The following is a 25374-nucleotide window of genomic DNA, read 5'->3' as shown; positions in this document are numbered from 1 at the left end:
GAGGTTGCAGTGAGATGAGATCACATCACTGCCTTCCAGTCTGGGCAAGAGTGAGAGAGACTCTGTCTCAAAAACAAGAAAAAGATCATTTTTAGCCCCTGGATCATACAAAAGCAGGGACAGACCAAATGCAATTTGCCAACTCCTGGTCTAGATTAAATATATACCTAGCTTTGTTTTTCAGACTTATTTTTGTTTTTCTTCGTCTTAGCGGAGAGCCTACAAGTTGCAGTGAAGGCCTCACAGATGGGCGATGGGACTCAGTCAGGCGAGGACAGTTGTGGAGACTCTGTGTTGACGGACGCACTCGGTTCTCAGGATGCACCAGGATCGCTGACTGCCTGTAAGTGAAAATGCAGGCCTTGGCAGTGAGCCGGAGCGCAGCCCCTGGAGCTTACAGTGGCCGCATAAAACAAAGGCAGAGCCTGTCTCTGTTTGAAAGGGATTTGTTATATTTTTTACATGAGAAAAAACTGAGAATCAATATGCTAGCCTAAATGACTATCAGATGCATGTGATAATGACACTGGGGTTTCAAGTCTGAGGACCTAAAGAGTAGTCGGTGAGTTACGCTGCTCTGTTTTCCAGCTGAGCGCTGACCTTCCCCAACCCCTGCCCTGCCTCATTTCTGATATGATTTATTGAATACAGTTTTGAAAGAACTTTTTAACTTTTCTGGCTTTTTAAAAAGGAGTCCCTGCAGTCAATTAGAGAACAAGCCCTTAAACCTAATCTCACATGCATCAACTGAGAAAACAACTCAGAAAACCAGAAATACACACAGCTCCTTCCGCCTCCCTCCTCTCTCTCTCTCTCTCTCTCTCTCTCCCTCTCTCTCTCTCTATCTCTCTCTCTCTCTCTCCTCTCTCTCACACATGGAGTTTGGTGGTATGGTTAAAGCAGAAGTGCCAGAAAATTCTTGATCTGTGCCATCCTACGCTTTAGTTCATGTCAGAACTAAAGTTTATTTATTAAAACACTGTTGCAGTACCTTTTAAATATAAAAAAATAGAATGTAGAGATATGGTTTAGGTAATTTCCCAGGACCTAGCTCTCCTGTTATATGTATAGTTGTTGGCTGCTTAGTTCCATAAAAGTCTCTAAGATAAGAGCATAAGAGGGCATTTTTCCTACTGTACGGGTGGTAACAACCTTACTTCACGAGGTCTTAAGTGTATGAGATAAAATGGATACAGTGTCTCTAGTAGTTAGAGATCGGAAGATTAAATTGAACTCAGAATTTCTTTAGCAACATCCCTTGATTAATTAAGATATATAGATGCAGTATAGTGTTTTAATTCTATACTTCTTTTTTTAAACACCAGTACCACTAATTATTTTCCTCTCTCAAGTTCTGCTTTATCTAATCCTGGGTTTCTATTTTCGGAATGCACACATATGTTTTTCATTTTGACACAGCCCAGATTCATCAGGGGAGTTGTACTGCCCTGGGTGATTTCCTTTTAAAAGAAGAACCTCATTATGCCATTGAGGAGGCTCCATCTAAAAATAAGCGCGGGGATCTGCTGCTCTCAGCCTCGCCCCAGGGACAGCTGGAGAGGCTCCGCTCAGCTCCGCAGCTGCCCGAGCCCGCAGCCGTGCGGTGGGGGTCTCCCTATCTGTGTCCACATCTGTTACGATTGCGGAGAGTTTCAAAGGGACACCCGTGGCATCTGCTAGAACATTGAGAGGCTCTTTAGAGAAGTCCGATGCCAGGAGTCAGGTAGAGAAAGTACAGAAGCAGGCTGGTGGGGTCCGGTACCCCAAGGCCGCTTCAGTTCTGGGTTAGACTGGAACATGGTGCTGTGAGAGTCGGACTCTCTTTATAAAGTTGTTAAAGGCACAAGGTTGTCCCTGAATGAAAGTCTACATCTGTAACTGAATGGGTTGGTTCTGCAAGTGACTCTGAGAACTCAGCTCTTCTGAATCAGGCTCATGTCCGTCTGCGGTTATAAGCCAAGCAGAGCCCTCTATTTTCAGTCTTCGGTATACATGATGAGTATCATCTGCTTCTAGGGAAGTTCTGTCCCCTGGAGACCCTCTCGCCCACCTTGAAGTTGGATACGGGGACAGGGACCTGATCCGGAGTTCATTCTTCTGCCTTGGCATCAACTTCTTTCCATTTGCTTTTCTTGATTTCTAAGAGGGAGTGAGAAACAGAATGGCAAATTTTTTAGTGATGCCTTTGGCCACTCTTTAAGAGTGAGGGATAGTACCCAACAGCAGAACCATTTTTCCAATGATAGAGAAACCTACAAAATGTCCCTTCACTATAAGTGAACGAGAGCTGATCAGCCTGAACAAAATAGACTTGTTTTCAGGTGATCTCATCTGAAGCAGTTTCTGTTTAGACAAAAACTTCTTTGTATTAGAAGAGGCCTTTGGAATCCTAGAGGACTCTCATTTCCCAAAGACATAAGTATTTTTATTAATTTAAAGAAAAAAGCATTTCCTCTAGTAGAAATAAAGTTTCAAGATGACACCATAAGAAATTATACAAACGGTGTTACAGGGTGAATATCAATTTTGTCAGGGTCCTGATTCGACATGGTTCTAATAAAACAGTGTGTTTTGGGCTTTGAAAATTCTAGTTTTAATCAGTGCAAGGTGGGCACAGGTTAAGTTTTAGCTGAGTTCACACAAGTAACGAAATAAAATACTGCCAACAAAGATTTAATGGATGAAGTGAAATCTGTACTTGGTACTTAAAAATACTTCTGGACTAGTTTCTATGTTTTAATAGGTTAAATATATAATATTTGTAAATTTAGAGCACAAACAAGACATGAGAAAAAACACACTTGGAAATTGTTAAAAAGTAAGTTATTCAGAGATAGGGACAGGTTCTTGGTTTGTGTGACTGTGAGATCTTGAAGGATTAGCCATCTCCACCTTTATAGAAAGATGTCTTCCTCCTGCTTCGGACTCCTCCTTCCTTCTAAACCTTGTTTATCATCTGCTGCTCTTGCACTGTTCACAGGGGAGACTTTTTACAGACTTGAGTCTGCCAAGAGACCTTGCTTTTGTTCTACAGCACCTGTTTTAAATTTCACCCTTCCCAGGAGGCTTTTCCTATTCAGTGAGAGTGAGATGTAGAATCTACCCTCTGTACCACAAACAACACACGGACACGTCAGCGCAAGAAAGAAAAGTGCAAAGACGGCGATCATCTGTGCCGTTTGTCAGTTGCTGTCTGTTAGCATGTAAGCCCCATGTGGGCAGGGGCGGCGTGCATGGCTCCGTGCTCATGCAAGCACCTCGTCTAAGAATACTCCGTGTGTGTTATTTTGTGACGTTTCTTGTTTTGAAACATGTGTCAGCCATGCACCGAAGAACCCGGCCGGCGGGCTGATGTTTGACGCTGTCCTTTTTGTTTCTGTCTCGATGGCGTGCTTCCGGCACTAGTCACAGGAGGGAGAGAAGGAAGAGGCTGTTCCGATGTGGATCCCGGGATCCAGGGTGTGGTAACCGACTTGGCCGTCTCTGATGCAGGGGAGAAGGTATTGTGAACCGGTTTGTCAGTCAGCGGCAGCGGTTACTGTACATAATAAAATAGCCTCAGGTTCTGGTCTGTCATGGCAGTGGGTGGGACAAAGGTACTTTTCTGAATTGTTCTCGATTGATTTAAATATTCATATTTAAACTTTCTAACTGATTTCTTCTTCAAATGTGTTTGCGCTTCTAATGTCATGTAGCTGTAAACAAAGCCATGATTGAAAAGTGATTAAAAAGATTAAACACTCTCCCGTGTATATGTGTGTCTGTGCTCTCTGACTTCTGGTCTTCCTGCCCTGCAAACCTTTGCTTCTCACCCACGATGTTTGGCAGCTCTGGCACCTGCAGCCCTTTTGCAACCAGATGGCGCCAAAGTAATTGAAACACCTTTTTCTTTGGACTATTCTTGCTGCTTCCACCTTCCTTGACCCTCCTCTCCTTGCAGAGTTGATTTCTTGTCATCACCCACATTTCACCTGCTTTTTTTGTGGTCAACTTTTAATTAATCTGACCAGTGTTTGGTTGGGGCACAGCGATTCTAAACGCTTTTTTTGACTTACTGCTATATACATAGGTGTTAACTCTCTTTTTAAGAATTAAATACATAAAACTTCCTGTTAACATCCACTGAAAGTGAGATGTCAGAAATAGGGAAGGAATAAAATATGATTTTGGGAGGTGGCTAGTTGACCTCTTCTGACTTGTCTGGGGCTCCAAGAGTTTAGCTTCATCTAAAATTGAATTAGCTACATTACTAGGTGCCAATATGTGTCAGTGTGAAAAAATGGCAAATCTTAGATCTTGTCTTACATAGACAACATATTTTACATATTATGTACTTTTTGTATATATTACATAAGACTGAGAAAGCAACTCAAGGGTTTTTTTTAAATCCAGAGAAAAGACAGCTGTGATTAAGTGTTCTTTTTTAAACTTCACAGGCCAAAATGAGCATAAGAATGTAATATTTTGCTCTACTTCTTCTGATTGTAAGCTTTCAAAAATATTGCTTCTTAAAATGCTTCTGCTTTTCATCCTTTTCAGTGAAGACTTCACTTTTAAGTGTGAAGTTTGTGGTGTTCAACTGTGTTCATAGAAAAAAAAAGTGAATCGGTTAGTAATAGTTTAATCTTGAATGGAAAGTTGGGTGGCTCCTACCCCTAAAGTCTCCCTCTCCTATTCCAGTTCAGTTACAGGTAGATAAGGGAGGTTAACTGTCCTGGTTCTTCTTTGGATTAAGCTGTCTGCAAAATTCTGCTCTTAATAAACCATTTTGAAAAAATAAATTAATAAACCCAGGTAAAGGGCAGGATCACTTGAAACCAAACCTTTAACAGGTGTATAATGGGTATTTTGTCATTAGCTTCATCTGAAAGGTAAGGTTAGAACAAATTTCTGAAAGAAATTAAAAAAAAAAAAAAATGACGTCTAACCCGAACGCAGAAATACTGGAGAAATCGCCAACTGCAGTTTTAAATATGTACCACAAGGTGGCGGAACAACTCCATTAAAACCGCGAAATTTCCTGTCTTGTGTCAAACCTAGTGGCTTTTGGGTATGAGTAACCACAGGTAGAACATTCCAACTCATTTCTATGGTTCTAATTTTTATAGACTATAAAAATTCTGTGCCATATGGTCTTACTACAGAAGCAGTGGCGTGTGGATGGGCCAAGACAGAGCCAGAAGGGCAGCGGGAATGCCAACACTCCGTGTGGGGCGAGAGTTCTTAGAGCCTGTTCTCTCCCATAGGGGTGGGCTCGGGTCTGCCTTTAGGTTTCCTCTCTTTTTTCAGCTTCTGTCCTTTCTCTATCAGAGGTGCTGCTTAGGAGTAAAATCTTTAATTGCCAGGCCAGGGGAAGCAGAGGTCTGGCTAGCTCGTCATGGCATCAGCCTAAACTAATTGAATTTAACAAGTTCAAATTTACCTGAGAACATGACATGGCTGCTTTTTATGGCTTAAAATTGCCGGTGCCCAGATAAAAGCAAGCAGCATACAGGAGAAGGAGGCTGTAGGTCCTTGAGGACAGGGCATCTGATGGTCTCCCGTAGCATAAGGTGTGGAGTTTAGAGTGGGTGATCGATATTTATTTATTGAATGGCGTGCCATCAAGTTTGACTTAGAGTCATTCACTCGTTGAGTGTTTACGCTATGTCAAGCACCATTCTTATAATATGGAGTACACAGATAAAGTCTTGCTACTCACTGGTTTGCATCCTAGGGAGAGAAGGCAGACAAGAAATGAGTAATAAATGTGCAATTTTGGTGACTGCAAACCATCCCTATCCACATGTGCCTTGAATATGTGCCACGAAAAAGACAAAGAATGAGGCATAGACCCTGTCCATAAAGAATAGATGGCCTACTGTGGCTCGTTTGTGGCCTCTGCTGCTAGTACTTCTACTAAGGCAGCCCCTGGTCTGGTGGTCTCTGACTGTGGTAGGGTCTAGAACAGCCCAGCTAGGTGCTCTCCTGTGGGCAGGGTCTGAGACTGGTTTCTTTTCCCAGCTGCTGTATATTTTGATATCGTGAATCGCAAACACTGAGAAAAGGAGTCAAGGCCAGACATGATATTCTTTAACGTCCAGTCTGGCCTCTAGAAAATAAGAGGTCAGCCTGGCCCAAAAGACAACTTCAGTCTGGGCACAGAGAACTTAATTCCCATTGTGGTTTGCACAAGGTAAATTCCGTCACTTGAATTTTCAGGCCTTCCTTCCTGTCAATCCCCTGTTGTTTTCAGGGGTGATTGGGTGAAAATTGCCATGCATCTCAAACACCAACTTTGCAGAAAGGACACTCTGGTTATCAAGTGTTCGTTTAATTCTATGGGCTTTTCTTTCTGGGAGGAAACAGGGTCAGCACAGATGAGGTAATCAAGTTGAGAGATAGCAAAGCGATTTACCCAAGTTGTACATTTTGGGACACTACAGGGCAGCTTTTCAAAAGTAGAATGGTTATTCATTTTGTTTTTTGTGTATTTTAGGTGGAATGTAGAAATATTCCAGGTTCTTCACAGTCAGAGGTGAGCTGCAAATACCTTAAATGTATCACCAGCCTTTATTTGTGGACAATGAAAGCTTTTTCAAGAATTTGACGTTTACAATTTTGTTTTTCAGATTATACAAGCCATACAGAATTTAACCCGTCTCCTATATAGCCTTCAGGTAACTACCTCCTCTAATCTTTGACCTTGTGAATGTTTCTCCTAATGCAACTCACTTTGATGATTCCCAGACTTTAAAAATGAGAACACGTGAGAGGTAGGGAATGCTCTTAAAGGAATGCCAGCCTTCTAAGTGTGATGTTTGGACTCACATGGTTTTGTAATCAGAGGCAACAGCATCACCACATTTTATGCCATTCTCTGAAATCATAAAACAGTTCATATCTTTAAAAAATATTGATGAATATGATCTGGCCTGACATTTACAATGAAACTCTTAGGTGAGTATAACATGACTTCACATGTTCTGGTGAAAACTTAAATTCACACCTAAACTTTTTTGACTTATCCATGTGGCCATCAGCCTTTAGAGCAGTTAAGTAATTCATGTGTTGCTTTACTCTTTTGTTTATTCATCCACTCAACATTTATTAATTTATTAATGTTGAGGGGTTGAACACACAGTGCCTGTCTCTGTGCTGACAATGCTAAGTGCTGAGCACACAAAGGCAAGTGAGCCACACAGCCTGCCCTCAAATGGCTTACTGTCTTTCAAGGAAAAACAGACATGGAAATCATGCTTGCATTTAGGATTAAATGGTTGGATGATCCCTTAAGGCCAGGGGTCCCCAAACCCCAGGGCACAGAGTCGTACCTGTCTGGGCTAAACAGCAGGAGGTGAGCCAGGGACAAGCAGGCAGAACAGCCTGAGCTTCGCCTCCTGTCAGATCAGTGGCGGCATTAGATTCTCATAGGAACACGAACCCTATTGTGAACTGCGCGTGCAACCTAGGGATCTAGGTCGCCTTCTCTTTATGAGAACCTGATGCCTGATGATCTGAGGTGGTACAGTTTCATCCTGAAACCATTCTCACCCCACCCCACCCCATCCATTAAAAAAAAAATATCTTCCGTAAAACCGGTCCCTGCTGCCAAAAAGGTTGGAGGATACTACCTTAGGCCGTGAACAAGAAAGAGGCTCAGTGTGTCTGACTGCTTCATTCACTCACTAAAATATATTTTGAAATGATACGCATGCAATGTTTGGATTGTTGAAAAATCTGTATCAAAATTTGAGAATACAAGTAAATGAAAAAAATGACTTCTGATTCTACAAAGAATTAAAATGATCATGTTGGTGTACAAGGCTCCAGATTTTAGAATTGTTTCCTGTGCACTCTTTCATCATGTGTAACTTTCTCTGTCATCAACTATTCTTCTGTGGCATACTTTTTCATGACCGTATATTAAATTCAAGTCTATGGGGTTTATTTTTTCAATCCTTTATCGTTTGTACTTTTGTATTACTAACAACACTATAGGGGACATCCTCGAGTACAAATCTCTTTGAACGTATCTATTTCCTTAGGATAAATAAAATTTTTTTTTTTTAGGTTTTCAATAGACGTTGCTAAAATAATCAAATCAACCAAGCTTCTCTCTTTTTCTCTTTCATTTGAAGATGGATTAGGGTATCTGATTATTTGTACTTTTTTGATTACTACTGAGACAAAACGTTCCCCCCCCCGCCCCCACTGGTTTGTTATTCATTCATGCTTCATATCTTGTTGACTTTAAAAGAAAATAAAAAGAAGCCTAAGTTTTCACCAGAAAATAGAAAGGCATGCCACATTTGATGTTTTGTTATTTCGATTTTGACTCCATCAAGACTTTCTCTTACGGCCTTTTATTCTTGCTCTAGGGCCAACATCTGAATTGTTAAAGTTTTGGATTACATTTAAATATATGACAGTGCTAGACTTATTTATTTTTTTATGCATGTTTATATATTCTTCCATAAGAGCTTTTATTTTTTATTTACTGTTTTGAGACAGGGCCTGGCTCTGTTACCCAGGCTGGAGTGCAGTGGCGCAATCTCAGCTCACTGCAATCTCCGTCTTCCGGGCTGAAGCCATGCTCCCACCTCAGCCTCCCAAATAGCTGAGACTACAGGCATGTGCCACCAAGCCTGGTGAGTTTTTCTGTTTTTAGTAGAGACAGCATTTCACCATGATGCCCAGGCTGGTCTCAAACTCCTGGGCTCAAAGTGATCTACCTGCCTTGGCCTTCCAAAGTTCTGGGATTATAGGCATGTGCCACTGCGCCCAGTACCACAAGTTTTTAAATCACTGTCAAATTTCTTATCGCTTGTGCCAACACCATTAAATTAAAATTTCATTATATTTATGAATTAAATTGGAGAGAATCAACACCTTTACCATAATCATTTACTTGTCTTATGTAAGATCATTGATCTGTCATCTCTTATTTTATGATTTGCTGGAGAGCTTTGTAATTGTCTTCATATAGTATGATAGATGTGTGTATATATATACATTTTTTTCATGAAGTTTATTCATGTCTTTTTGCTGCTATTGTGAATAAAATATTTTTTTCATTCTGTGCCCCCAATGGTTATTGCTAACATAAATAAAGGTATTGATTTTGGGGTATTTATATTGTAACTGACCAACTCATTGAACTTTATTTTTTGTTTTAATAGTTTTTCCATTTATTTTTAAAAATATTTCAGGTAGAAAATAAAAATTTGAAAATAATGATATTATGGCTCTTCATCAATAGTTATATGAATTTCATTTTCTTGGCTTACTGCGTTGGCTAGGACTTTGGAAAATGTGTTAAATAATAGTGGTAATAGCAAGCTTCTTATCTTGTTGAAGATTTAGTGAGAATGCCTTTAGTGTTGTACATTAGATGTGCGGTTCTGGGGTAGATGTTTTTAGAAATCGATTTATCATGTAAGACAAAAAAATCTCTCTTTTAAATGTCAGCTGAGAAGGGATACAGTTTGAGCACCAGCCATTAACTTGGGGTGTGAGAACATTGAGCATCTGGCTTGTTTTGCCTGATGAAAACACTCACAATGTCTCGTCTCTTCTTTTCAACCCTGAATGGAGCCCTGTGTAGATTCAAGGTTCAGAAAAGCTTGATCACCTGAATGACCTAATTTTTGTAATGCATTAGATTAAACCAATATGGGAAATATCAATGTCTACAGTGAATTCTCTTAACCAAAGCTTCTGAGCTGGTCCAAGGCCATGGGCTTTGAAATATTTCTGTTCATGGCACAGTTGTCTTTTTGAAGCTGAATGTTTTACATGTGACTGAAGTTTTTACATAAGCAATTTTGAATCAGTTACAATGAAATTTGATCCTTACAGTAGGAAAACAGAGTTAGAAATGAGGCATAGGCAGAGCAAAAACGAAAGGACACAGATATTCTAGCAAAGTAAAGTTAGGAGAGTGAATTGGGAAATTCCCTAAACTTGAAAAGCAAGTGCTGTTCACTGTCCTAAATATAAATATAAATTTTAAGTGTGAAGATTAGATATTCATTTAGCTTTAAATGTAATACAATCTTCAGATCCCACCTCTATGCAAAAGAAAACAGTGGCCTTATCCCAAATATTAGATAGACATGAAGAATACCTCATGGTAGCACATAGTAACCCTTACATGAGAGTTATTATCTGTGGTAGTTTTGACATATAAAGTATTGGATTTTTGTTTGTCTTATACTGGTACCTTAGGATTTATTAGAATTAAGTGGTGATGTACAGTCTACAATTTTCTTTACCCAGATCAAAAGGGTCCTGAGTGGTTTATTGTTGTGTGCTAATTATTTCATATTTAAAGATGATAGTAATTAATACATATTCTGAATGATAATCATTGTTTTATTATAACAACTCCTAAAAGCCGTTAATCAAATATTCATGTGTCTAAAATTTTAAAGATTAATTTCCAAATTTAAAAATATGAATTTATTTTTCAAAAGGCCCCAGTGAATATTTTTTGAGTTGTATTCCAAGACAAGAATGAATTTTAAAAATGGCCTAGTTCTTTAACTTGCAAAAGTATAGGAAACTGCTGAGCAGACAAAAGAACTTACAGTCAAATCCCCATCTTCCCAACATCTGTTATATGGACAGTTTAAAAAATTCTTAGGAAGGAAAAATGTGAATTTATCCCTAGGAGAGTAATGATTTCTCATATGGAGTCAAAACATACACACATACCCAGTATGTGTCCATTTTCAATTTGTCCCTTCTGTACTGCTTTGCACTCTGAATGAGAACTTTTAAAATTAAAAGCTTCCAAGGGCATTCACAGAGATCTTTTTGGTTTTGTGGAATCCTTCCAAATCTTGGTAATTATTTCCTGTGATTTTGCCAAACTTTTCATAGGCAGATATCATCACTCAAAATGTTTTTTTAATCTGGTTGGTAATGTCCTCTGGGCTTTAGAGTATCTATTTTCCCTTAATCATTTCAGCCTCCTGTTAGCGATCTATTAAACAAATACATTTCAGCTTAGTTTTTTATGCATGACCTTCCTGCTGTAATACAAAGATCTAACAGTAATGAGACTAGCTTTAGACACTTAAACCTATCTCCTAAAAATGGTATTAACTTCTATTCTTGGGCATTACATTATAAAAACATTATTTACCAAAAGTCTCCAAATAGTTGATTTTTATTTTTATGTCTTCCTAATGCAATGTAGCTCCAGTAATTTCTGGTTTGGGACTCAAAGAAAGGATACTACTAGGTTTATGTGGATTCTTAAGTTCTCATGAGTGATTGACTAGGGAGACCTCAGCAAGAGACTGAGGTGTAGAACAGGAATGCACAGCCTAGTGAATTTATGTGCCGAGTTCGTATTCGGGAGACTTGCTTAACTTTCACCCAACAACCAGCACCAAACTGTTTCCTGGGGAGAGGGTGATACTGCTTTTGGGCTTTGTTTCTTTTCTCTGTAAATTCACAGGTCATGCCCCTAGGACATATGTAGACAAGTCTATCTGGAATGCCAAAAATCTTGCCTTTGGATGTAACTTAGAAAAAGGCCAGAAATATTCAGAGAAACCACTTCGGGCCTGGGTTTTGTGTTTCAAGGTAGTTCCAGCCGAAAGGGTAAACAATAACAATGGAAACCTGTGTTGAGTGATTTTTCCTCCGTCTGCACTGACAGGCCGCCTTGACCATTCAGGACAGCCACATTGAGATCCACAGGCTGGTTCTCCAGCAGCACGAGGGCCTGTCTCCCGGCCACTCTGTCCTACGAGGCGGCCCCTGGCAGGACCAGAAGTCCCGCGACGTGGGCAGGCAGCGCGAGGAGCTGGCCAACGTGCATGAGCTCCAGCACCAGCTCCAGCAGGAGCAGCGGCGCTGGCTCCGCAGGTGTGACCAGCAGCAGCGGGCGCAGGCTGCCAGGGAGAGCTGGCTGCAGGAGCGGGAGCGGGAGTGCCAGTCGCAGGAGGAGCTGCTGCTGCGGAGCCGGGGCGAGCTGGACCTCCAGCTCCAGGAGTACCAGCACAGCCTGGAGCGGCTGAGGGAAGGCCAGCGCCTGGTGGAGACGGAGCGGGCAAGGATGCGGGCCCAGCAGAGCCTGCTGAGCCACTGGAAGCAAGGCCGGCAGAGAAGCCTGCCCGCCGCATTTCTTCCTGATGGCCCGGAGGTATGGACCTTTGGGGTGCGGTGAGGCAGCCTCTCCAAGACAGGGGTGGGCTTGAGAGCTCCTGGAACACTAACCAAACGCCTGTCTTTTTGGTTCTTGAGTAAGAGCTCATGAGGATTTCTCAATTTGTAGGTAGCCAAAGCTGGAAGCTTTCAGAGATAATGCTTGTCCATTTTGACTTAAAATATGGACAGTGTGAGGACCCAGGTCCTATGTGATCACTGCACTCTGTCTGAGACGCCCTTCCCTAAGGAACAAACATAGAATCGAGTTGTCCTAGTAAGGCCAGGGTGGATTTTTCCTGAAGGCACACTCACTGTGAGCAAGCTCTTTTCCCAGCATTTGAAGGACTCTCTTGATACGATCTGTCTGAAGAATTCTATGTAGATGTAGTTTTTAGAAGATCAATGAACTCTTAACATAGTCTACAGGCACTGAATTTAGCAAGTATAATACTATTCTGTTATGCCGAGCTTATTCTCTTTTTAAATTTGATATAGTAAATTCAAAATGCATTTCACTAATAGGAGTTATTATTTTTTGAGACAGTCTTACTCTGTTGTCAGGCTGGAATGCACTGGTGCTATCTCAGCTCACTGCAACCTCTGCCTCCTAGGTTCAAGGGGTTCTCCTGCCTCAACCTCCCAAGTAGCTAGTACTACAGGCCGATGCCACCATACTCGGCTAATTTTTTGTATTTTAGTAGAGACAGCGTTTCACCATGTTGGCCAGAATGGTCTCGATCTCACGATCCACCCACCTTGGCCTCCCAACGTGCTGGGATTACAGGCGTGAGCTACCAAGCTATTTATTTGCATTTTTTAAAACCGTGCTTGACAATCCCATTGGTCCCCAGAGTTTGTTTTCCTGTGTTATGTGCATGTATGTTTTTTACTGATAGTGCATATTATAGAAGTTGATAAGCTTATAAGGTCTATGCTGCAATCTGTTTTTCCTTTTAAGTTGGCTAAATTATGTTTATTGCAAACTCCTCATGTATATGTGGATATGTTTTCAACTTTTTAATTTAGCAAAAGTAAAAAATGCTGCTTTCTCTGATTAAAGTGGAAACACTTCAATGTCGTAAAATGCCACTTCTTGTGTGTGTGTGTTTTTGTTGTTGTTGTTGTTAAAGATAGACTGTGCATAGCAAATTGAAGTTTTTGGTACTAGCTCATTAAAAGGGGATATGGTGGAGGGAGAAAAGAAGTAGTAATCTTGACCTCACTTTTACTGAAATCTTGATTCCTAAGATTCTCTCAGGATAAATACTTCATGAAACTTGTGTGAGTTAGAAAAATTATTGTACTTTTTCTGTATTTCTTTACACAGGTAATAGAACTTAATCGATCTGAGAGCTTATGTCATGAAAACTCATTCTTCATCAATGAAGCTTTAGTACAAATGTCATTTAACACTTTCAACAAACCGAATCCATCAGTTATCCATAAGGATGCCGACTGCCCCACAACTCAATCTAATTCTGACTTGGTAAGGACTAGCGAAAATCAAGTAGACCTCAAGACGGACCTTTCCCAGCCTTCGAATGTCAACCACGAACTGTGGATGGCTGCCGGGTCCTGCCATCAGATGCTTCCTCTCCACGAAAGCAGCAAGGATTCTTGTAAAAATGGTAATTAACACTTTAAATGTCATCTGTATAGTTTCAACAAGAAATTGTCTCTCTGAATGGTTGGCTCTTCTGTAGAGTGAATCAAAGTCCTCCCTAGCATGGGAATAAATTGGTGCTGATGAGCTGGAGTTTGCGGCATTCACTTCTCTTCGGTGAAGTCTGGGGTCGGCCTTCGCTTGTAAGTTACCTAGACAATTGAGACCATGGTTGTAGGGCTTACAGAATGCTCACAACGTGTAAGCACCAGGCAGTATTTTTAGATGTGTGGGTTAAAATTATAATGTCCTCTTAAAAGTAAAGCAACTTGATATTTACTCCCTACTGCTGTGGACCCCAGTACATCCTGAAACACCTACATTGACACTCAGAAATAAAAGATACCAACAGGGTTTATAGTAGGACTTCATTGTCTATCGGGGCAATTTCCTGTAATGTTAGGTGAAATCTTCTGTACTGCTATTAAACACCCAAAATGAAACTGTTAACATCATTTGTCATTGTTTAAAAAAAAAAAAAAAAAGGTGTTGTCTCTCCGTAAGTACCTCATAATAACACAATTTGCTAATCCCATTAAAGCATTTGCCAAGTATAAATGAAAGGCAGCTCGTGTTACCAGCTCCACATGAATCTGAATGATTTAAATCTATGTCTATTATAAATTGTTTTCTGTGGGATATGAGGTAGGGAATGAGAAGAACTTGAAACCTCTCTACTGAAAAACAGATGGTATGCAATAGAATAAACAAATGGCTGGCCACATGGATGTGAAATAAATCACCCACAGCAAAATGTTTCAGAAACATAAAACAAGCAGTAGTATAGAAGTCTTCAGAACTGGACACAGATTTGTTTCTATGCTTAATATATATTCTTAGTTTGGCAGTTGGAGGGTAATTTTTCAGCAACAAAAAGATTCGAAGGTATTTGGCTTCTCCCAATTCAAGAGTAATAATTCTGACATTGCTTACAAGTTGATTTACTACGATCCAAAAGATGTTGATTGTCAGTAGTGGCTAATTCTTTACTTAGTCACTGTGGGAACATTCTTACTTCTTATCAGCATATAGGAGATAATGAAATAGTTCTGAAAAGTATTGTTTCAAATATTCTTTAAATAAAAAATATGAATAGTTCAGATTAAAAGGTCAAGCAAAATTTAGAAAATGTAACTTTTTTGATGTATTATCTTGCAACTTCAGTACAATAGAGGGTACATTGTGGAATTTTCTAAGCACATGTTGCTTGCTGTGTTGATTCGTTAACCTGCTATTTACAGTGCTTTGTGTGCTTTTGTCAGCATGATTTTACATACTGGCTTTGGTATAGTTCAGAAACTCAGTTTGAGTTAAACCACATTCAGCTTGTGTTTAAAAGAAGTATGTCTCTTTCGCTTTTTGTGTATCTACCAACTTTTTCTATCGACTTGTGCTTCAAAGTAAAAACTTGCTAAACATTTGGCAGCATACTTGCAGTAGATAGAAAATGTACTAAGGAAATAAACAGTGATTATACATGAAACCAGTCTATCCACATGTAAGGAATTAGAGCCAAAGGAAATGCTGAGAAATGTACTTACACTTAAGAAATTGTATGTCCAGAGTAGGCCAGGGACACTCAGGACATTAACAGGAGAGAGGAAAATCAGCTTCAGCTGAAATCTCTCAGGAACATCCTGGTTTATATAAGTAGGGATTACCTCAGAAATGCTGTGTGTACTGTTCACCACTGGAGTTTCGCGACTAGTCAAAAAACCTTATTTATAATGTTTGTTTACTTCAAGATAAGCAATTTCTGGAGGAGAGAAGAGAAAGTCAGAATAGGAGGTGATAAGAAAGTGGAATGAAAATTGGATATATATACTTAAAAGAGCGGTCAAGTCTACATTAAATTCTTTAAACTTCTACAGAGGTTTCACAGCTTTTATCGTTGACAGTAACACAAAGTCAGGCACTGGCGATGGCCTGAGCCAGGCACTGTGGGTGCATGCGCAATGATCTTGGGGGACAGTGACTAAGGGGGCCAGACAGGAAGAAGCAGGCTCCAGGGCATGCTGGGTGGTGACAGTTGGATGTGCCAGAACCAAGGACCACACAGTGGTGTTGTCCCCCTTTCCGTGTTTTGCTACTGAATCTGGGTGAGTGGCCATCAGTAACCATTACTGAGGGTCTCCATAGTTCACCATCATCTGACTAACAGAATTTGCCTGCTATGTTGTGGGCTGGTATTTTTGCTCAATGTGCACTTAACCATGATTTCATTCAGGCTTTAGTCACTCTTTCATTGTCAGACCATAAGGTCAGCTGTTTCAGGTAACACCTTAAAGAATGGTTTGCTCTTTTGCCTCGTCTGGTACTGTGGGTATATGATGAGCTCAGATAAGTGAAAATGTGAATTTCTAGAACAGGAAGGCTGATGGAAAATTGTATGTAAATAAAATTCTCCAATGTGTTTAGATACTACCTAAATAGGAATTTCTATTGGTTTGTTCAGTACAGCCTCAGCAGATATTTTTGGGTTCTAATCGTGATTGGTGTCTGAATTGCTCTGCCCCCATTCTGGCCACCAGTAATTGCATGACACATCAAATTTCAGGCATTGTGCTATGGTTTTACATAGAGAAACTCATAATACTCATGACAACCCACTGAAATGGTTCTGTCCTTTGAAAGGGGCAGCTGGGGTACGGAAAGGTTAAATAACTTGTCCAGGTCACACAGCTAGTAAATGGCAGAGCCAGGAATTGAACCTGGGAAGATTGGCTTTAGAGCCCATGCTGTCAATCATTAACACTGGAATATCTATTTTTTAAATTTAATTTTACTTTCTTTCTTTTTTTTTTTTTTTTTTTTTTTTTTTTGAGAAGGAGTGTTGCTCTGTTGCCCAGACTGGAGTGCAGTGGTGCCATCTTGGCTCACTGCATCCTCCACCTCCAGAGCTCAAGCGATTCTCCTGCCTTAGCCTCCTGAGTAGCTGTAATTATAGGTGCCCACCACCACACCTGGCTAAATTTTGTATTTTTAGTAGAGATGGAATTTTGCCAGGTTGGCCAGGCTGGTCTCCAACTCCTGATCTCGAGTGATCTGCCCACCTCAGCCTCCCAAAGCGCCGGGATTGATTACAGGCTTGAGCCACCACACCTGGTCTAAGTTCTTAGTTTTTAGAAAGTACCTTTTTTTTTTTTTTTTTTTTTTTTTTGAGACAGAGTCTTACTCTGTTGCCCAGGCTGGGGTGCAGTGGTGTGATTTCGGCTCACTGCAGCCTCTACCTCCTGGGGTCAAGTAGTTCCTCCCACTTCAGCCTCCCAAGTAGCTGGGACTACAGGTTTGCACTATGCTCAGCTAATTTTTGTTTTTGTTTTTGTTTTTGTTTTTGTTTTTGTTTTTGTTTTTTAATAGAGACAGGGTTTCTCTATGCTGCCCAGGCTGGTCTTGAACACCTGGATTTAAGCAATCAGCCTGCCTCAGCCTCTCAAAGTGCTGGGATTACAGGTGTGAGCCACTGCACCCAGCCATGAGTTATACTTTTTAAAGAAGTTGGTTTAGATACAGAACTAATCTAATCCTTTTGTAATGCTTAGTGGGATATTCATGATCAAGGGCCAGGTTTTTGTTTTTATTGTTTTTGTTTCCTCCCCTCCTTCTCTTTTTAATAGTAACATTTGGAAAATATTTCTAAATGTTTTGGATTGCTGTGGCCAACTCTTGCAAGAGGCCTGAGCATCTTCAGTATCATAAATACTCTTTAGCTTTGCTGTTTTCCCATAAGGCTCATTTTCTTCAAAATATTTTGTTTTTCTAATATTGCCTAATCATAACCCCATATCTGTAAATATTTTTTAAGATAGCACTTTAAAGAACTTTACTTTCCAGTTTTGGAAGTTATGTCATGAACAAAATTCTTGGATGTTTGAACATTAAATCCAAATTGGTATTTTATTTGTAGTGGAAGAGATAGTTGGTTTAAGAACTTTTTCTGCACTCCTCTGTGGGACACCAGCCAAGAATACAGAATATTTGAATTTCTTTAAACAATAGTCTCTGTGGGACAATTGCTATGTAATTGGCCTTATGAGATGCTCAATAGCATTACTCTGACAGGCAAAAACAAAAAACAAAAAAACCCCAACATTTTATTCCTGTGACTTTTTTTCTCCTAGCTTTAACATTTTAGAACCATATATTGAATGCATCTATTATGTTGTTATTTGTCTTTTTTATTAGCAGAGAAAACATTTTATGGTATAAAAATCTGAAATCTTAATCTTGCTTGTCAGTTATGTTTTGCTGTATACCTCAATATTTTCAGGGTTCCCAAAAGTTTTCTTCAGTTCAGTTAAAGCATTATGATTTTGTTATGCATATGATAGAATGTAAGTCAAGCCAAATTTTATGTTCATCATATAGATACTGGGGGAAAAAGTAACTTTTATTAAGTTTGGGTTCTCAAAAAGTGTTTCCTTTTATTACATATTAGAATTTGGTGCCCAGAAAAATATTTTCAAAATTCAAAGCATTGTATTTAGAATACCTCATCTTGTTATTATTTAAAAAACCAAACCAAACCAAACCAAACAAAACCCAACAGCTGTGTTAAACTTTCAATGACACGTTCTTTATATAAGGCAAGAAAATGGAAAACCTCCAAATGAAAACCTGCCATAGTTAGCATTTAAATAACAGTTTTAAGAAGTGAGAGGATGATCATTTCTCATATTTTAAAATATTTCATAATTCAGAAATTGATGCCTTACTTGTATGATCTATGTGGAAAGCAGCTTTGCCCAAAGACCTTTAAGCAATTTTCCCAAAAATGGAAACTGGTATTCGACACCATGCACTTCTGTGACATGAGTGTTTGGAGATGGGGAATGCATTTATTTGCTAGGGCTGCCGTAATAGAAGTACCACAGGGTAGGGTGCTTGAACAACAGCAATTTATTTTTTTCAGTTCTGAAGGCTAGAAGTTAGAGATCAAAGTGTTTCCAGGATTGGTTTCTTCTGAGGTCTCTCTCGTTGGCTTGTAGATGAGATGGCCGTCTTCTAGCTGCGTCTTCACCTGGTCTTCCCCCTGAACCTGTCTGTGCCCTAATTTCTCTTTATAAGGGTATCAGTGATTTGGATTAGGGCCCACCGTAATGGCCTCATTTCACTTTATTTTCTAAAACTCTGTCTCTAAATACATTCTGAGCTACTGGGGGTTAGGACCAACATGGAAATTTTCAGGGGATCCAATTCGGCTCTTATCAGGGGACAAAATGATGATTTTGCGCCCTACGGTAATTTTAGGTGTCATGAAAGCCTTATTTAAAAAAATAAGTTAAATATATATATTTATATAAAAATTTTAAAAATATATATATTTAAAAGTATACACACACACACACACACACACACACACACATACATACATACACCAAAGTTGAACTATAACAACATTGTTAGTTTTTTGACTTGGTTAGGGAGGTGAATTGAACTTTGTAAAAAATAATAATAAATATTATATAATAGTAAAATTGTGATGAACATTTATATCCATATATCGATATTTATGTCTGTTATCAAGCCTAGTTCAACACATAGAAATTAAGGCAGGAAATATCGAATCCATTTTCTACTTAGTGGAACTAGAGCAGAAAATACTGAGTCTCTAGGTTCATTTCCTACTTACAGTTTTATTTCCAAGCCTAGGCCTTAACTAAGGGATTTTGGGAATTGTGAGCACTCTCTGATTGGGAGGGATATTAGATGCATGTATTTTGGATTGCTTAAATGAAAACAAAGCTGAAGTATTGAGGAAATTAATTGCAACATCAAATTATTATCCAGATATATATATGAGTTTGAAGAAATCAAAATGAGGAAATCATGTGGCAGCTCTTTCTTCTAGAATCATGACTATTACATTAGGTGATGTTTTAAAGGAAACTATAATATTGCTTGCTCTTGGTAATCTATATCTTGACAAAACTACAAAGTATTGGGCCCAAGGGCTTAATTTTAATCTTTCTCATCGAGAAGTGGAGATGATTGACTTTAGCCTTTTGCAGATTTTATACCAGGAAAAGGAAACATGACATTTGCTTGTAGAGCCTGGTGAGCCAGGAGTGCTTACTGCCAACTTCCTGATTGCATATTTCTCTGGGTGCAGGTTGGCTATGTGAGCCAACTGGGCCAGGGCCATCCCGCCTCAGCACACAGAGCCTAAGACACAGCAGGAGCGCAAAACCAGCAGGTGGGTGGATTCAGAGGCAGCCAGCCAGCCATGAGGCTGCCTGTTCATCTCCACCCTGGGTTCCAGTTTAGCTTGAACAAGCTGCTGAAGTGTGGGAGTCCACATGGTATGAATGCTCCAGAGAGCTTCAGAGGTTAGGCCTGGCCCTATTCATCCTTAGCTTTAAAAATGAAAAAATAATACACGCACATACACACACACACACACACACACACACACACACACACACACGGTCTGTGGGCTACATGTTTGCTCTCTCTAGTATAGTGTGGCTTTACTCGCAAAGAGACTAGGGCTTGGGTTTGGAGGGGAAGTTTATATACCAAACATAACTAAAGGATGAGGCTTGCAGCCATCAGTCACAGTGACTGATGGGGCAGTAACCTAGCCTCAGCAAAGGAAAGGAAGCATCACTCTCTCCATGTATCAGAATTTGGGGACTATCTCCTTCCCATCCAGCCATGTAGATTTTGTTTTTAAGGTTTGCTTAAAATGTGGAATGTGCAGCTGAGTACCACTGATTTATGTTTGCCTAAAAAGAATATGACCGTCTGTTTTAGGGGGTGACGAACTTTTCCTTAAAGGGTCATGTAGTAAATATTTTAGTTTTTGCAAGCCATCAGATCTTTGTTACAACTAGTCAGCTCTGTCATTGTAGCTTGCAAAGCAGCCATAGACAATACGTAAATAACGAGTTTAGCTGTGTTCCGGCAAACTTTATAAAAACAGGTGGCTATGGCTTGCCTACCCCAGAAGCTGGGTTCTAAACTTTCTTTTCCTCCACTTAAGTTGAGGAGTGACAATTACACTCCTCCTTGTTTGGAATATTCACCTTTGGGTGACGTAATGGTGCAATATTATATGGTACTTCATGCCGTTCAAAAGCAGATGAATTTATGATCTCATTTGTTCTTTTTAATGATTTTGTGAAAGGATGATTACTGTCTCTGTTTTTCAAACAAGGCAACTTTTCTCTTTCACTTTTCTCTCAGTCTTTGAAAACAAATTCAGAAAGACATAGCTGAATATATCAGATGGAGTTCAAGGCCAGAGGCTTAAAACTTGGAGAAACCCTTCTCCCCAACTCCAGCTTCCCAAATCCTGTGATGGTGTTGGGGAGGGCCACTCTCTGACTATGCAGTTAATGAGAAGTAAGATCCATGGATGGGAATTTGTTGCTAGAATCATGATACCCATAGCTGACTATGCATCAGAGTTTCCTGCAGCAAACAAACAAAAAATACAGATTCCTCTCTTCAGAGATTGTGATTTGAATCAGCAAACAAACAAAAATACAGATTCCTCTATTCAGAGATTGTGGTTTGAATCAGACTGCAAACTTGTGTATCTAACCTTCTTCTTAGACGATTCTGAAGCAGCCAGCCTGTCACATGTGCCTGGATTGCTGGCCTAGAATACTGGACTTGATAGAAGAGGAGTTCAGTTCAAAGCCTGACTCTGGCTCCTACTGCTGTGTGATCCCTAAGTCTTAGTTTCCCCATATGTACAAACAGGAAGGAAGTGTTAACAGAATTATTTTTTAAAAAATGCCTGGTGTGTCCTGCGGATCCAGTGGGCATCAGCTTCCTTCCCACATTCTGGAAATAATGTATTCTGATTTTGGTTCCAGGGTTGCCTGCTAACAAAAAGTGTTTCCTAAATGTTATTAGAAAGCCAATAGTTTAAAATATGATAAAAATAATTAGCTGCAAATTGGGAAATTTCTTACTCAGATTGGAAATACATTAGAATATAAAGGGTAACTATCTTTCCTTATCAGTTTCAGAGGAGGTGTTTGTCAGTGGGTCACCGGAATTGTCCCGGGGGTGAGTCCTGATAGCACAGCATTTTACTGCTGCTTTTTGTTCCTCTCTCTACTGGAACAAGTTACGTAAGTCAACCATGTTTTTAAAACCAGATATAAACACCCAAATGTAAGATACTCTGACAACAAGACTGAACATCACCTCCATTTGGGATGGAAAGTTTCCTTATCCACAGATCATCCAACACTTGTTGGTTGCATTATGTAAATATATACTCCCAGAAAGACTTCTAATTGTACTTTGGTTTCCAGAGTGGGCTCTCCTACTAGAAAGAAAACGTCGAAAGCAGCCTACAGGAATATTCTGGTGTAAACTATTTGTCATTTTCAGTCTAAAAATTCTGTTCTAGTTTACCACCTTAATCTCTTTTTGAGTTTGGTTATCCTGAATCAATTTGTACTTGTTATTTCTGGATAAACTGATAAAAGTCTTGGTTCAGAATCACCAGAAAGCTTCTCTTGTTAATGCTTATAATTTGAATTATGTGTATAATAATTTATGTAATATCTGTCCCACTAGAGAGGAAGCTTCATGTGGGTAGAGCATTTCATATTTCTCTCTTATTAATTGCTCCATCACAAGTGCCAAGCAGTGTCTGGTATGTGATGAAGATTCAATAAACATTTATGAAATGAATGGAGGAGTCAAGGTCCACACTCTGTAGCAGAAATGAAAGCAGCCATGAGCTGAAGCCACACAGTTAACTCTTTACTGAGGCACTGAAAGAAGTTGAGGTATCAGAGAAATCGTGTGTGTGATGGGGGTTAACACAGGCAGGGTAGATGAGTGTCTCCAGCTAGCTAACTGGATTGAGTGTATGTTTAAAACTTTTTGTAATATGGGTATATGTTAGATGGCGGTCTTAAAATGTTGGGATCACTGTAAGATTGTTTGCCTTTAATATCTTTCTAGATTCCTGGTAGTAGACTTAAAAAATTATGAACTTTTCTTCCTCCACATTGATAAATTTATTCCAATAAATTTATACATATTTATACATATAGTACAATAGTACTATATGTATCAATCTGATATAGGTACTTTTTGTTCAATTCTAAAGTGCATCCCTTTTATTTTAGTTCTGGGATACATGTACAGAACGTGCAAGTCTGTTACATAGGTATACACGTGCCATGGTAGATTGCTGTACCTATCAGCCTGTTATCTAGGTTTTCAGCCCTACAGGCATTAGGTATTTGCCCTAATGGAGAGCATCTCTTTATATGAGTTATTTTTCCATTAGAACATTGTACATATAGCCCCCATATGGCTATGCATATGAAATGAGAACTTAAAAAGTTAAAATGTGTTTCCCATAAAATGTTTTATGGTAGCCTGAGCTTTAGAAATGAATCCACAGCCGTCATTATAGGAAGATGACACATTTACTATTTAATTGTTATATCAATAACAATTAGTCAGCCTATCTGTTTACTGGGGTATTTCTTTTTTAACCATAAAGTAACTTAAATACCACAATATCAAGCATGGGTGGCTAGCTCAACATCAATGACTTTCTTAAACTCTTTTATCTTCTGATGAATCCTACTTAGATTCATCTTCCTAGGCAGAACAATTCATATTTATTTAGTTAAATATGCTCCTAGAGTGTGAACCAATTTTCCTGGCATGGCCTTCTACTTATCAGCCTTAAAATATTGCCTGAAACATCACATATTTACTATAGCAAACTTAAAATGAAGTGTGGTGGCATCTTAGGAAATAGATCCCTTTGCTTTACCCCAGACTAGCTGACTGAATGGGTCACTTTTCAGACACAGCTGGTAAGGAGAAGGAGTTGTTCTGCTCATACCTTGGGCCAGATGATAAATAAGCCTAGGCCTTAGTTTTGATCTGTGGAGATGTTAATTTGCCACGATAAATCACTGTTGAGTTTCCTTGGATAAGGGGCCAGAGTATCCATTCTCTTTCTGGATAAGATACTAATTCAATTTAATTTGAAATGTTAATGCTTAAAGATTTACCTAAGGAAAAATGTAGGCTTCCAAAGGATTGTAGTTATGCAGGATAGGTTTCTGAGCCTTTTGCTGAGCAATTTCATAGTAAAGCTGTTCAAAATTTAATTATTTTCATGGTGACTTTTTTCCATAGCTCTCTTTGTACAAATTTTGTTACACTATGGCTTTTTCTTCCTATAGTATAATGTGCTGTATGTTTGTATTAAATATAGAATATTTGGATCATCCACTAGAGATTTGGGAGACTCTGCCTCTCTGATGAATTAAGGCTTTTTTAAGGAATTGCGCTGTAAGGCTTTGGAAGAAACGTTACAATTACAAGCAAAACATTGGCAGAGTTTTAACTTTACTTAATGACCTGCTTCGTACCAGTGATCTTGGCATCCTGTGCAGTGATTTGCCATCAACTAATCATGCAGAATGTTGTAATGCTGCAATAAGGGCATTGCACTCTAAGAGTCTCATAAGTCCACCAGAAACAAAAAACAGGAATTACACGCTCAAAGACTTCTTCATGCAAAACCCCAAGTGAGAAGGTGATTTTATGTTCTGTTTTCTAAAGTGTCCTCAGAAGCCTTAAGACTTTCTTGTGGATTCTGAGCTTTGAAGTTCCCATTTCTCAAAGGTTATTTGGCCCTTTACTGGGCTGTCAACATAGGAGTCTGTTAAGTTTCAGCCTCATTCAGTTTAGTCACTGATCATTGAGATGGGGAATTCTTGATTCTGAATTATGGAGAGAAGCCCATGGTTTTGTGTTTTGCTCCGAATTCAGGGCAATCATTTTTAACTGCAAGAGGCCATATTTTGGGGAGTCTTTGTAGGAATGATTCAGAAAGGAGGCATGTTTCCATCCTGGGAATACACTGGCATTTGCTAGAGGCAGATGGCAGAAGATAGGATAATGTGACATCAGAAGTCAAGGAGACTTCACATACTTGGCTTTGCCAAAAGCTTCTGGAATCTGCATGTTCAGGATCTCAAGCTATGTGTGCTTGTCATTTCAGATGCGCCCTTGCAGTTAACTGTTTAGCTATGATGGATTTTTTTTTTCTAATTTTAGCATAGTAAATATAGAACTATTAAACATTCTTAAAATTATATAAGCCTAAACCCTTGGATGTGTGTATATTGTGTTGTCTTTATTCTTTTTCATATGGTTTGGTTTTTGGAATGTTCTTATATCAAGAACATGGAAGTTTCATATATAGTCCATCTGACTAAAATTCAACCCTCTTTAAAGAAACTAAAGGTTTTCAAAGCTGTTTTACAAAGTGGGTACCCTTTCAAAGTGGGTACTTTAAATTTCTAGTTCATGATGGATTTATTCCTATCAAAAAGTTGTACTATTTTTGATTACTTGTTAATGTATCCAGATTGGCATGTTAGACACAAGTAGAGCACATCCTATATTTTTAGATGCTTGATGCTTCTGTTCAGCATAAGCCCTAAAAAAAATACCAAGTTTTGCAAATGCAAAGTACTTTTCATCGGCATGGAAATTGGAGGAAAAAACACAATGAATATTTTGGCCAAAATGTGATGGTCTGTTAGTCAGCATCTGGTAAT

The 25374-nt window shown here is 39.3% G+C and overlaps 1 protein-coding gene across 7 annotated transcripts in view; it reads left to right on the top strand.

Annotated features, from left to right (window-relative positions):
- The window catches only part of ARHGEF28 (Rho guanine nucleotide exchange factor 28), a 316904-nt gene that overhangs the window by 274442 nt on the left and 17088 nt on the right, over positions 1–25374 (top strand). For 5 of the 7 annotated variants that reach the window (XM_074384818.1, XM_074384828.1, XM_010336521.3 and 2 more), the window contains 6 exons: positions 212–343; positions 3406–3500; positions 6479–6517; positions 6612–6659; positions 11654–12139; positions 13472–13772. In XM_074384818.1, coding sequence (XP_074240919.1) covers positions 212–343; positions 3406–3500; positions 6479–6517; positions 6612–6659; positions 11654–12139; positions 13472–13772 — 1101 coding nt within the window. Of the gene's footprint in view, positions 1–211; positions 344–3405; positions 3501–6478; positions 6518–6611; positions 6660–11653; positions 12140–13471; positions 23826–25374 lie in introns of those variants that run through there. The other 2 variants (XM_074384823.1, XM_074384833.1) reach the window with 1 other exon arrangement.

The sequence above is a fragment of the Saimiri boliviensis genome, chromosome 1 (genome assembly GCF_048565385.1).
Source record: "Saimiri boliviensis isolate mSaiBol1 chromosome 1, mSaiBol1.pri, whole genome shotgun sequence".
NCBI classification, from domain to species: Eukaryota; Metazoa; Chordata; class Mammalia; order Primates; family Cebidae; genus Saimiri; species Saimiri boliviensis.
This window is presented reverse-complemented; position numbering and strand designations above follow the sequence as displayed.